This window comes from Kogia breviceps, chromosome 2 (genome assembly GCF_026419965.1).
Source record: "Kogia breviceps isolate mKogBre1 chromosome 2, mKogBre1 haplotype 1, whole genome shotgun sequence".
Lineage (NCBI taxonomy): Eukaryota > Metazoa > Chordata > Mammalia > Artiodactyla > Physeteridae > Kogia > Kogia breviceps.
Window position 1 is genome coordinate 187756319 of NC_081311.1, and position 12533 is coordinate 187768851.

General features: G+C 42.0%; 1 protein-coding gene across 2 annotated transcripts in view; it reads right to left on the reverse strand.

Moving 5' to 3' along the window:
• The window catches only part of SERPINE2 (serpin family E member 2), a 74538-nt gene that overhangs the window by 5815 nt on the left and 56190 nt on the right, over nt 1-12533 (reverse strand). For both annotated transcript variants that reach the window (XM_059055530.2, XM_067026992.1), the window contains exons 5-6: nt 3374-3572; nt 921-1021 (exon numbers count right to left, since the gene is read on the reverse strand). In XM_059055530.2, coding sequence (XP_058911513.1) covers nt 921-1021; nt 3374-3572 — 300 coding nt within the window. The remainder of the gene's footprint in view (nt 1-920; nt 1022-3373; nt 3573-12533) is intronic.

Consider the following 12533-nt stretch of genomic DNA (forward strand, 5'->3'; position numbering starts at 1 on the left):
CCGCGTACCGCAAAAAAAAAAAAGCAGCGAAGACGCTGATTCAGTAGGTCCGGACAAAATTGTGAATTTCAAACAAGGTGATGCTAATGCCACTGGATGGGGGAAGAGAGTTTGGTTCAAAAGGGATGAGAGTATCCGAACATCCATGGAGCTTCAGTTTCACCAGGGAAGTCGCCTTAATCCCCAGGACAGGTACTCAGGGGTTCACTAGCAAGCAACTGAGGTTGGTAATTAACTGTTTCCTTATCACTCAGGGGAAAAATACAACTTGGAGCACAGATCATGTTTAAGCCATGCCTTTGGCAGGAGGTGGCTATGCTCTAACTTAAAAAGACAAAGGACCCACCATTCAAATATGACTCTAGGAAAAAGTTACATGTACTGGCAAAGGAAGGGATATTATACCAGCTGTGTCCTACATGGTTTGGCAAAGGAAAGCTCTAATCAGACTCCTTTGAATTTATATTATTTCATATTAATGGGTGATGAGATGCCAAAATACCTATTTGAATATAGTGGTACCTGCTGTTGTTCCGTGGAAGTAAGCATTTGAGAGCTCAAAACATCTTGATTTTGAAAATTTGAAAATACAGGGGGAAAGTTTGCATTTGGAAAAGGAAGAGACATATCTACTAAGAGCCAGATTTTTAGGTAACAGAGACAACACATGAAATGCTTCTTTAAATGGGTGAGATCGCCTGGGCTTCACATGAAATGTACATGTGAAATGTAGGGATGGATGACTTATGCTGATTTAAGTGATGAAGGCTCAACAGCATCATTTGGTGATATATCAGGTTAAACCCTGGAGAGTTTTACGGCAGAAATTCCTAATTTTGACGTTTTCTATCTGAACAAATCAGAGACTCAATTTGTAACATACTCCACAAGTTTAAGGGCAAGTTTTAAATTGAACTTACTTGTTATTTTTGCAAAATTTGCCTTTGATGGATCAAACATATCGGTGATGCCAAGGACCTTCAGCGGCTCCTTCAAATCTGTTTGTGCTACAGCTGTGAACCTAGCACGAAAGCAGAAAATAGGGGGAAAATCAATATACTATAAATGATATAATCAGTGCCAGTGGAAAAAAGGTTTACAAACAGATCCTTTTTAAAGTACACTCTGAACACCTATATCTTTAATTGTAATCCCAAGATTTAAGTACCAGGTAAGTAGAGAACAACTCATCTCTCAAACACATACCTGGGAAAATCGCACAGTATCAGCAAGTAGGGGCGTCCTTACCCTCATGGGTAACAGCCTCCCCATTCTAGTCCTAGGAAGATCTGCAGAAGCACTTTCTCTTTTGCTGATGGGGAAATGCAGGGTTGCAATAGGGAAGAACCTTTGTATGCTATTACAAGTTAATCATTAAAGGGATGTTGCCTATAAGCTTAAATTACACATAAATGGCCCATCTCTGGGAACCCTACCTCCCAGATAATGAGCATTCAGCTAAAATACTTTTGTTTAGCTCACAGTAACTATCCTGACCAGGCCCACCTGTGAATGACTGCAGGAAGGAAGAAATGAACACATCCCCTCTGGAGGCTGACGGGAACCAGGAAATGTTTGACTTTACTCCCTCCCCTTTTAGTATAAAAGAAGCCTGAATTCTAACTCAGGCAAGATGGTTCTTTGGGACACTAGTCCACCGTCTTCTCAGTCTGCTGGCTTTCTGAATAAAGTTGCTATTCCTTGATATTTCTTGATTTACTGGTCTGTCATGCGGCGAGAAATACAAGCTTGGACTCGGTAACAGGGTGTTGATGAGTGTCTGGTATTCTGGAATGTCTACAGTTCTTCCCCATACCCAACCACAGAGCCACGATCTTGGCTGCTGTAAGAGCCACCATACTTACTGGGATTGGGGATGGTCAAAAGAGAGGAAATACATTCCTGCTAGTTCGTGTTGGGATTCTGGAAGCATTTTACCATTAAAATGGGGGCAAACATTAGGAATGGTATTCATTTGGGTTTGATATGGATTTCTTGGATATTTGTGGACTATCTGGCATTATAGCTATAGATATGTAAATGTCAGTTATTAAATCTATCATCAGAGGATGTTTTACCAGATTTTATCACATCCTATGGGAAAGCAGCAAGGCTAAGTGAGCAGATTCTCATCACAGATGGGCTATTATGGTAATTTATATGGTAATTTACCATTATAACTATAATTTATGTACATCACCAGCTTCTTCATTTATGGCAAGCACTGCCTATGTGAAGGCTTATTTTACAACAAAAAGAAATACTCTTGGGAGAATTACTAATACGAATTACTAATACTTATTATGAATATACTCTTCTGATTACTTAACTCAGTGGCTAGAGAATTAAAAGCTATTAGAACTGGAAGGTATTGCCACCACCACTGAGGCCTGGGTGGTTTAAAGCCCTGGGTACTGACAAAACAGTAATGTTGAAAAGTTTATAAAAAGGGGACATTCACTGACTGCTTCACAGATCTGGGCAAAGTACTCTCTGACCTGTTAGAAATTTAGGAATCAGACAGAATTTGGGATTCCTTTCCCCTTGGTTTCAAGTCTTAAAAGTTCATTTCATTTATATTATACTTTTAGGGTATAATAGAAAAACTGCCCTAGATACTAATGTAAGAACTCTGCCTGGGTGGCTTCAAAATATTTCCTTATTACCCACCTTTTGGACCTTGGTCTTTAGCAACTTCCAGCTAAAACTTAAGTACCTAAGATGAAACTCCTTATCAAAACACACGGAGCGCTACTAAACTTTATTGTATTTTCAGCATACTATCAAATGATGATATGCATCTGCTTTTCAGTCTTTTGAACAGTGACCTATATTAAAAGCCCTTGTAGGGGGCTTCCCTGGTGGCGCAGTGGTTGGGAGTCCGCCTGCTGATGCAGGGGATGAGGGTTCGTGCCCCGGTCCGGGAAGATCCCACATGCCACGGAGCAGCTGGGCCCGTGAGCCATGGCCGCTGGGCCTGCGCGTCCGGAGCCTGTGCTCCACAACAGGAGAGGCCACAACAGTGAGAGGCCCGTGTACCACAAAAAAAAAAAAAAAAAAAACAAAAAAAAAAAAACAAAAGCCCTTGTAGTGGCACAAGAGCTGTAGTCTTGTGGAGGCTTAGAGACCAGGCTGCCTTCTTTCCTTCCCCATCATCACTATCCTGCCATATAAGAGGCATAGGGATTGAAAACCAACTAAAACCAACTTTTACAAAAGCACAGCCCTGTAGTCCCACCATGCAATTTCTGCAAAATAAGGCAGGTTTCATGATGTGTCTATTTCAGCCTTTAGTTGTCCAGTATCTGACACAATCACTCCCAGGGATCGAGTAGTCCTGTTGCTTTCTCTTTTAGGGAAAGGGGCTACTTACTTGGGCAGGATGACCTGCACCCTCTTGGGCACCATGGTGCTCATCCAGCTGTCTATGGTCTTGGTGCTGATGTGTGGGATGATGGCCGAGAGTGGGGTGGAGCTCTCTGTCGGCAGCGCGATCAGCATGCTGATGCTTTCCCCATGGTAGGGCAGCTCAATAAAGTTGTACCATAAGTCACTGGGGGTGCTTGTAGACCCTAAAGAAATCAGAGGCAGGTTCAGTGCATCCTTGGTGACTTCCAGAAGGGGCGTGAATGGTTGCTGATTGCCAGGGTAGCTTCAGAGGGAAGAGAGCAATTCAGGTTGAGAACTTCCCTATTCTAAAAATAGCTTGCTTTAAAAATCCTCAACAAAATACTAGCAAACAGAATCCAACAACACATTAAAAGGATCATACACCATGATCAAGTGGGATTTATCCCAGGGATGCAAGGATTCTTCAATATACACAAATCAATCAATGTGATATACCATATTAACAAATTGAAGAATAAAAACCATATGATCATCTCAATAGATGCAGAAAAAGTTTTCGACAAAATTCAACACCCATTTATGATAAAAACTCTACAGAAAGTGGGCATAGAGGGAACCTACCTCAACATAATAAAGGCTATATACGACAAACTCACAGCAAGCATCATTCTCAATGGTGAAAAACTGAAAGCATTTCCTCTAAGATCAGGAAAAAGACAAGGATGTCCACTCTTACCACTATTATTTGACATAGTTTTGGAAGTCCTAGCCAAGGCAATCAGAGAAGAAAAAGAAATAAAAGGAATACAAATTGGAAAAGAAGAAGTAAAACTATCACTGTTTGCAGATGATATGATACTACACATAGAGAATCTTAAAGATGCCACCAGAAAACTACTAGAGCTAATCAATGAATCTGGTAAAGTTGCAGGATACAAAATTAATGCACAGACATCTCTTGCATTCCTACACAGTAACAATGAAAGATCAGAAAGAGAAATTAGGGAAACACTCCCATTTAGAATTGCAACAAAAAGAATAAAATACCTAGGAATAAACCTACCTAGGGAGACAAAAGACCTGTATGCAGAACACTATAAGTCACTGATGAAAGAAATTAAAGATGATACAAACAGATGGAGAGATACACCATGTTCTTGGATTGGAAGAATCAATATTGTGAAAATGACTATACTACCCAAAGCAATCTACAGATTCAATGCAATTCCTATCAAATTACCAATGGCAATTTTTACAGAACTAGAACAAAAAATCTTAAAGTTTGTATGGAGACACAAAAGACCCCAAGTAGCCAACACAATCTTGAGGGAAAAAAAAAACGGAGCTGGAGGAATCAGACTCCCTGACTTCAGACTATATTACGAAGCTAGAGTAATCAAGACAATATGGTACTGGCACAAAAACAGAAATATAGATCAATGGAACAGGATAGAAAGCCCAGAGATAAACCCACACACCTATGGTCAACTAATCTATGACAAAGGAGGCAAGGATATACAATGGAGAAAAGACAGTCTCTTCAATAAATGGTGGTGGGAAAAATGGACAGCTACATGTAAAAGAATGAAATTAGAACACTCCCTAACAGCATACACAAAAACAAACTCAAAATGGATTAAAGACCTAAATATAAGGCTAGACACTATAAAACTCTTAGAGGAAAACATAGGAAGAACACTCTTTGACATAAATCACAGCAAGATCTTTTTTGATCCACGTCCTAGAGTAATGGAAATGAAAACAAAAATAAACAAATGGGACCTAATGAAACTTAAAAGCTTTTGCACAGCAAAGGAAACTACAAACAAGACGAAAAAGACAACCCTCAGAATGGGAGAAAATATCTGCAAACGAATCAAAGGACAAAGGATTAATCTCCAAAAAATATAAGCAGCTCATGCACCTCAATATTAAAAAAATAAACAACTGGATCCAAAAATAGGCAGAAGACCTAAATAGACATTTCTCCAAAGAAGACATACAGATGGCCAAGAAGCACATGAAAATCTGCTCAACATCACTAATTATTAGAGAAATGCAAATCAAAACTACACTGAGGTATCACCTCACACCAGTTAGAATGGCCATGCTCAAAAAAATCTAGAAACAATAAATGCTGGAAAGGGTGTGGAGAAAAGGGAACCCTCTTGCACTGTTGGTGGGAATGTAAATTCATACGGTCACTATGGAGAACAGTATGGAGGTTCCTTAAAAAACTACAAATAGAACTACCATATGACCCAACAATTCCACTAGTGGGTATATACCCTGAGCAAACCATAATTCAAAAAGAGTCATGTACCAAAATGTTCATTGCAGCTCTATTTACAATAGCCAGGACATGGAAGCAACCTAAGTGTCCATCAACAGATGAATGGATAAAGAAGATGTGGCACATATATACAATGGAATATTACTCGGCCATAAAAAGGAACAAACTTGGGTCATTTGTAGAGACGTGGATGAATCTAGAGACTGTCATACAGAGTGAAGTAAGTCAGATAGAGAAAAACAAATATCGTATATTAACGCATATATGTGGAATCTAGAAAAATGGTACAGATGAACTGGTTTCCAGGGCAGAAATAGAGACACAGATGTAGAGAACAAACGTATGGACACCAAAGGGGGAAAGCGGCGGGTGGTGGGGGTGGTGGTGTGATGAACTGGGCGATTGGGATTGACATGTATACACTGATGTGTATAAAATGGATGACGAAAAAGAACCTGCTGTATAAAAAAGTAAATTAAATAAATTCAAAAATTCAAAGAAAATAAATAAACATAGCTTGCTTAGAAAGTCAAAGATAAGGGCAATTATTTTCTCCTTCCCTGGTAAAGAATTCTTTAGTCTAGATGTGTCTTAACAGAATGCCTTTGGCCATCACTAAAGTCATACTGATTCTGTTGAGTAGAATTTAACTAAGATCACAAGGCACTTAGAATACAGTTCTTTGCAAGTTGACCCTTATATGGATGAAGGAATGAATCTGAGCTGCCTAAGAATGATTGTTTTGGTGGCGTCTCCGAATGCACGTGAAGAGGAGGGAGGAAGGGAGGGGGTAAACAGCTTCCACTGTTTAGGGTCCACTCTGTGCCAGGCCCACACTAACCAACCCAACGCAATTAGCCTCTACAGCGCCCCATGAGGTAGGTATACGCAGTCCTATTTTACAGCTGGGGAGGCTACAATTAGAGACATTAAGTAACTTAGCAAGGGACACATGGCTAAAAGGTGGACCAGGACTCAGTACGTCTAACGCCAAAGATGATCCTCCTTCACTGCCTGACTTCCTACTCACTCTTCATTCATTCCAGTAACTACCATTAGGGCTTTCTGATACTTTATGGTACTTGTGCTTACTGCTGAAAACACAAGAAGGATTTAAACCAGCATTTCTCAGAAGGTCATCTAGAGAACACACATCCTGCAAGACGTCCGGTAGACAAAACGGATTCCACATCCCAGGGAGTTTCAAAACATTTAGCAACTGAGCAGAGCAGCTGAGCACTGCCCATCCGAGTGGACGCAAGTGCAGACATGATAGGCGCTGGAGAGAAGCCCAGGGCATGCGCATGGGGCCCAGTGGGGCCATGAACTCCCAGGAGAAAAAAACCTTCCAAAGAGCGTGCCTTAGGAGCCCACGGAACCTTTACATTAGACATGCGATGGGAGAGTTGTAAGAATTAACCAGGTGGGGCTTCCCTGGTGGCGCAGTGGTTGAGAGTCCGCCTGCCCATTTAGGGGACACGGGTTCGTGCCCCGATCCGGGAGGATCCCACGTGCTGCGGAGCAGCTGGGCCCGTGAACCACAGCCGCTGAGCCTGCGCTCTAGAGCCCCTGCTCCGCAACAAGAGAAGCCACCGCAATGAGAAGCCGGCGCGCCACAACGAAGACCCAATGCAACCAAAATAAATAAATTAATTAAGAAAAAAAAAAAAGAAACTGTGAAATGTGGGAGGTTGTTAATAAATGACTAATCCGGGGCATGAAATAAGGACCTGGAAGCATTCATTAGCCACTTCTAGAAATGTTTACTGTTCTGAAAGGTCAGGATCATGAAAAATGAAAAGTTAGAAGCTGGGGTGTGTTCGAGATGGGGAGAGAGCTGCTCCTTCTACCAGGAAATCCAGCCTTGACGGGACCCATCATTAACTGATCAGTAAGGTGAATAACCGCTAACCATTTTGCATCTCGTCACTCACATCTGCCTGACGGTCCATTTCTCCCCAGCTCCAGGTCTTCTTCTCATCACAGGAGCTGATGACAAATGCTGGCTCAGCTGACTCCATACACACGCCCCTTCCATGCTTATCTTTACAAAATAACCCCTTTCCTCTCCGTCCACCCAATCACAGAGGTGCTGCTTTCATAGCATGGTTTTAGAGGACAAAGGTTAAAGACACAAGATCTGGATTCAAATCCTGGCTCAGACACACGCTAGCTCTGGGACTTGGGCAAGTTCCTGAACTCCAAGTCTTAGTTTCTCTACCTGTAAAATGGGACATTACTACCTACCTTACAGAGCTGTTGTGAAAATTAAATGAGAAACTACACGTCCAGAGCTCAGCCCAGTGGCTGCACACAGCAAAAAACCTTCATCTATGGGTGTGAGCAGCTTTGTAAGATACTTTGCTTCTTGAGTGTCAGAATGGATCCACCAAGAGAAACCACACCCGCCGCATTGGGGCACAGCTCCCGGGTAGAAGGGAACCCTGTGTCAGAGCAGGAAGCCTGTCATCATCCCAGACCTCTTCCAGCCCCAGGTCCTACGTCCTTTAACATCTGGGAAGCAGACTGAGTGTTCTTTAATGAAGATAATTCCTGGAATATATAGAGATGTGAATGGAGCAGGCCCATTCATTCTAAAAAGAAGGGAAGAGGCGTAAGGGGAAAATCGGTCTTTTCTCTTAGATAAATCATGATCAACAAAAACCTTTAATGAGACATAACAGGCAAAGAATCAAGTATTGAAAATATGGAGAAGATTTAAAACTTTCTGTAGGTGGTGCTTTGGGGATGGTCCAGTTTTTCTGGAAAGCCCCCTAAAGTACTCTGATTCCTATTTTACATCCTACAAGGGAGGATGTATTGACAGCTAGACTTGCTGAAGTGCAAAGAACTCTTCTCAGCCTGTAAAATCAGAGACGATATTTTAAATATTCAGTATCAGGAAAGCCTTATAGATGAAAGTTCCTTTAATTACCTTCTACTACTGAGCAGCTTTGTGGATTTCTGAGTCTTAAGGAACTGTTCAGGCTACACTTAAGTAGAAATTGAAATATACATTTGAAAAAAAGAACCACAACAAGTAGACCCACTGTATACAGTAGTCTATATTCAGGCTTCAGTGGAAAGGGAGTTTGGGGAGAGTTGATGGGGAAGGAGGAGTGATTTAAGCAACTGGGTGAGTGTTGGGGCCATTTGCTGGGTGAAGGAACACTGCGGGGAGAACTAGATGGCAAGGGCAAGAGTATATTTATCTGTGGAACCAGAACTTAATAGACAACTAATTAGAGACATAATATGGATATGTAGGTATGAGTTGGAAGCTCAGAGGAGAGTGGAAGCTAGAAACATACTGTATATTCATAGACACACATGTATATACACATACGTATGTATGTTTGGAATTCTTTGTGGTCTTTTTCAAAGCAGAAAAGTCTCTTAAGTCTAACTCCATAACCATAAAAACAGAAAATTTGTAACAACTTTGATTCAGCAATTCCTATCCAAGGACATTACCTTTAGAAGTTCTGACCCAAATATCTAAAGATTTATGTACAAGAATGCTCACGGCAGTGTTGTTATAGGAAAACAAGTAAATGGCCATCCCTAAGGTATTATGATACGTTTATAACATTATGGAGTGTTATGCAGCTGATAAAAGGATCAAGTAGTTCCATGAGAATTGACAATAAAAGGTTTTCCAAGATAGACTAATGAATAAACAGATGACAGAATAGAAATTATAGTGTAATCCTATGTATGCAAAAAGTTGGACAAATGTTACATATCCATAGAAAAAGCCTCAAATGATATCCATAGAAAAAGCCTCAAAAAGCCTAGCACTTAGTAGGGGTTTTATGCTGGGAAATGGGACTATAGAGTAACATTTACTTTCTGCCTTATATACTGTTGTATTTGAGGACTTTGCAACGAATATGAAATACATTTCTACTCATTTTTAAGGCTTTTGTTTTTAATAGAAAAGTCTCTGCCCTCAAAATGCTTACACTTTATGGGGCTTAAGTCAGAAGGGTTTTCCCCTCCTATTTTCTACCCTCTCCCTTGATGTTATTACGGAAATCTTCTCAGAGACCTTGATGATATCTTGGAGGAAAAGTCAGGAAGGCTGAAAAATCGGTAAATGGAAGGACAATGTTTTAGCAAAGTGACCAAAGATGGCGAGGCTTGGCCGAGGCCTCACGAGGTGCTGGGCAGGTGGCACCAGAGGCTGAGCGAGTGAGTTCAGGCAGCCTGGACCTCCCACCCCTGGCTGGTCGAGTGGGCCAGACTGCGATGAGACAGGACGAAAATGGGTGACCGGCTGTGTGGTCTGTGCTCATGAAACCAAATGACTTCTTGGGGCCACCAAAGACTGCTGAGCTTTCTCCACAAGACAAACCAGTCTCGTCTTTCCACGAAAAACTGCTCTGCTGGCCAAAGACGGAAACCTGGGAGCAGATGACACCACTGGACTCTGTCTCCTGGCCCACGAAGGAGCTGGGTTCCAATCCCAAGTTACTCGGTAAAAACCCATGACACCGTAGAAAGGGGGGGGGGGCAGGAAGGATGATGGTCCCAGACCACTTACAGTGTTTACTTGGCAGGGAATGAGCGCAAGGGGACCTTCACGTTGTGTTCTGAATTCAGTGCAGATCAATCAAGGTCTGACAGCTAACAGACAGGACACCAAACTGGGTCAATTCAGCAGAGTTTAAGGAAGGGACCACTTATAAGGCAAGGATAGGGTACAGAGGAGCCATTAAAGATGGTACCCTGAACTACAAACAGTGGGGCACCATTACCAGCCTTAGCCTGGGAGGGCCAAGGGTAGGGGCTGGTGGCACAGAGAGAAAGAGCCCTTGGGCAGGTCCTGATGGCAGGAGACCTTGCGTGGAGGGATGCTGCGGCCCTGGCGATGCAAGGAGAGGGCTGGGAAGCCAATGGCCAAGCCCACTCTCCTGCCTTACCCCATCACCGGCTGGTTCACCCCACTAGCCAACCAACAGGAAGCCAGAGGAAAAGGGAGCCCACTGATGCAGTTTCCTGGGGGTTCAGAAGAGGGTGGAGAAGGGAGGGCATGAAATCAGGGAAGGCAGGGGAAGAGATCTCCCACACTGTGGAGCTGTGGAGTTTGAATCTTAGACCATAAGGATGTCTTTGTGTCTTACTTTCCGTAAGCCACGCCACAAATTCTTAGACAAATCAGTTCTTAATTGAAAAGCCACCTGGATATGTAACTCCCTCTCTGGAAACATCCTATATACTCAAGAAAAGCATCTTCCATTCCTACAAATATAAACATTTTAATCTTTCATGGGAATGCCTATAGAAGCCTTGCTGATTTATTCTTTACTGACTTATTCATTATTTTTCAGCAAAAGAAACATACAGTAAATGAGGCTGTCTCGCGTTTTGTTTCATTAGAATGTGTACAAAGATTGACCTAAAATAAAATAACTGTGCTTCGGATAGGAGCTGGTGGCCATGATAACATTCCATGACGTCTTCCTGGGCAACGTAACCCGAGAATGAGTTCTGGACAAAAAGCGCCTTTCATTGGTCTCAGTTGCTTAGCTAAATGCTACCTTTCTACAGGACTTTTTTTTTTTTTTTTAAATTTTAAATATTTATTTATTTATTTGGCTGCACCGGGTCTTAGTTGCGGCACGCGGGATCTAGTTCCCTGACCAGGGATCAAACCGGGGCCCCCTGCATCGGGAGCGCAGAGTCTTAACCACTGGACCATCAGGGAAGTCTCTCTGCAGGGCTTTTAAATACATATTATCTTGAAAAAATTTATTGAGTGAATGACAAAATTCTACCTGGAAGTTTGATGAAAGACACGGGAGAAGGAAAGTGACTTTATCGTGTCCCTAGCATGAGTCATTTCTTAATTTAAAGAATTAGGCAGCTGGAGAAATGTTGAGCAATGCTTGATCTAACATATACTGTATATGCAAAGGGGATACTTGGGACCCACATGTCCACATATAGATTGGAGACATAAACGCTAACTTATAGAGGAAAAAGAAGTTTAACTTAAACTGGACTACTGATACTTCAATGAAAGCAGGTTTAAAAAACAGTCACCAGCCTTAGTTACCTATGTGTGCTAATGACTACAGAGATGGGTCATTTTCTTTTTCCCCCAACTGTAAAACTGACACGTGTTCCTTAAAAAAAATTTCAAACTCAAACAAAGAAAAATAATCATTTGAAATACTACCACTTAACATTTTACTGAACGTCCTCCAAGACATGTCTGTATGAATATATAGAAAGTATTTTACATAAATGAGATGAAACAGCATCTGCTGTTCTGTAACTTGTTTTCTGAAATCAACCACATATTATATAACTTTCTACTTATATAAATCTAATTATCATGTGTGTTCCACTACATGTACGTACATGGCTTCTATTTATTTGCTAGTGTATGATTATCTTCATATTATAAATTCCTTGGCGTGAGACTGCTGAGGTGTGGCTTCTAGAAAGTCCTCCAGACCACGGCTCCCCACCACCTACAGCACCCAGGGGTGCCCAGGTGCCCCCCCACACCAGAGCCATGACTGGGCTTTGTCAATCTTCGTAATTTTTGCTAATCTGATCAGTGGAAAAGAAATATAATTTTTACTTTTTTTTTTTTTTTTTTTTTTTTGAGGTATGCGGGCCTCTCACTGCCGTGGCCTCTCCCGTTGCAGAGCACAGGCTCCGGATGCGCAGGCTCAGCGGCCATGGCCCACGGGCTTAGTTGCTCCGCAGCATGTGGGATCCTCCCGGACCAGGGCACGAACCCGTGTCTCCCGCATCGGCAGGCGGATTCTCAACCACTGCGCCACCAGGGAAGCCCATAATTTTTACTTTTATTTTTGATTTGGTAATGCAAGATTGCTAACGATGACTTGATAATGCATGCGATATGTTTCAT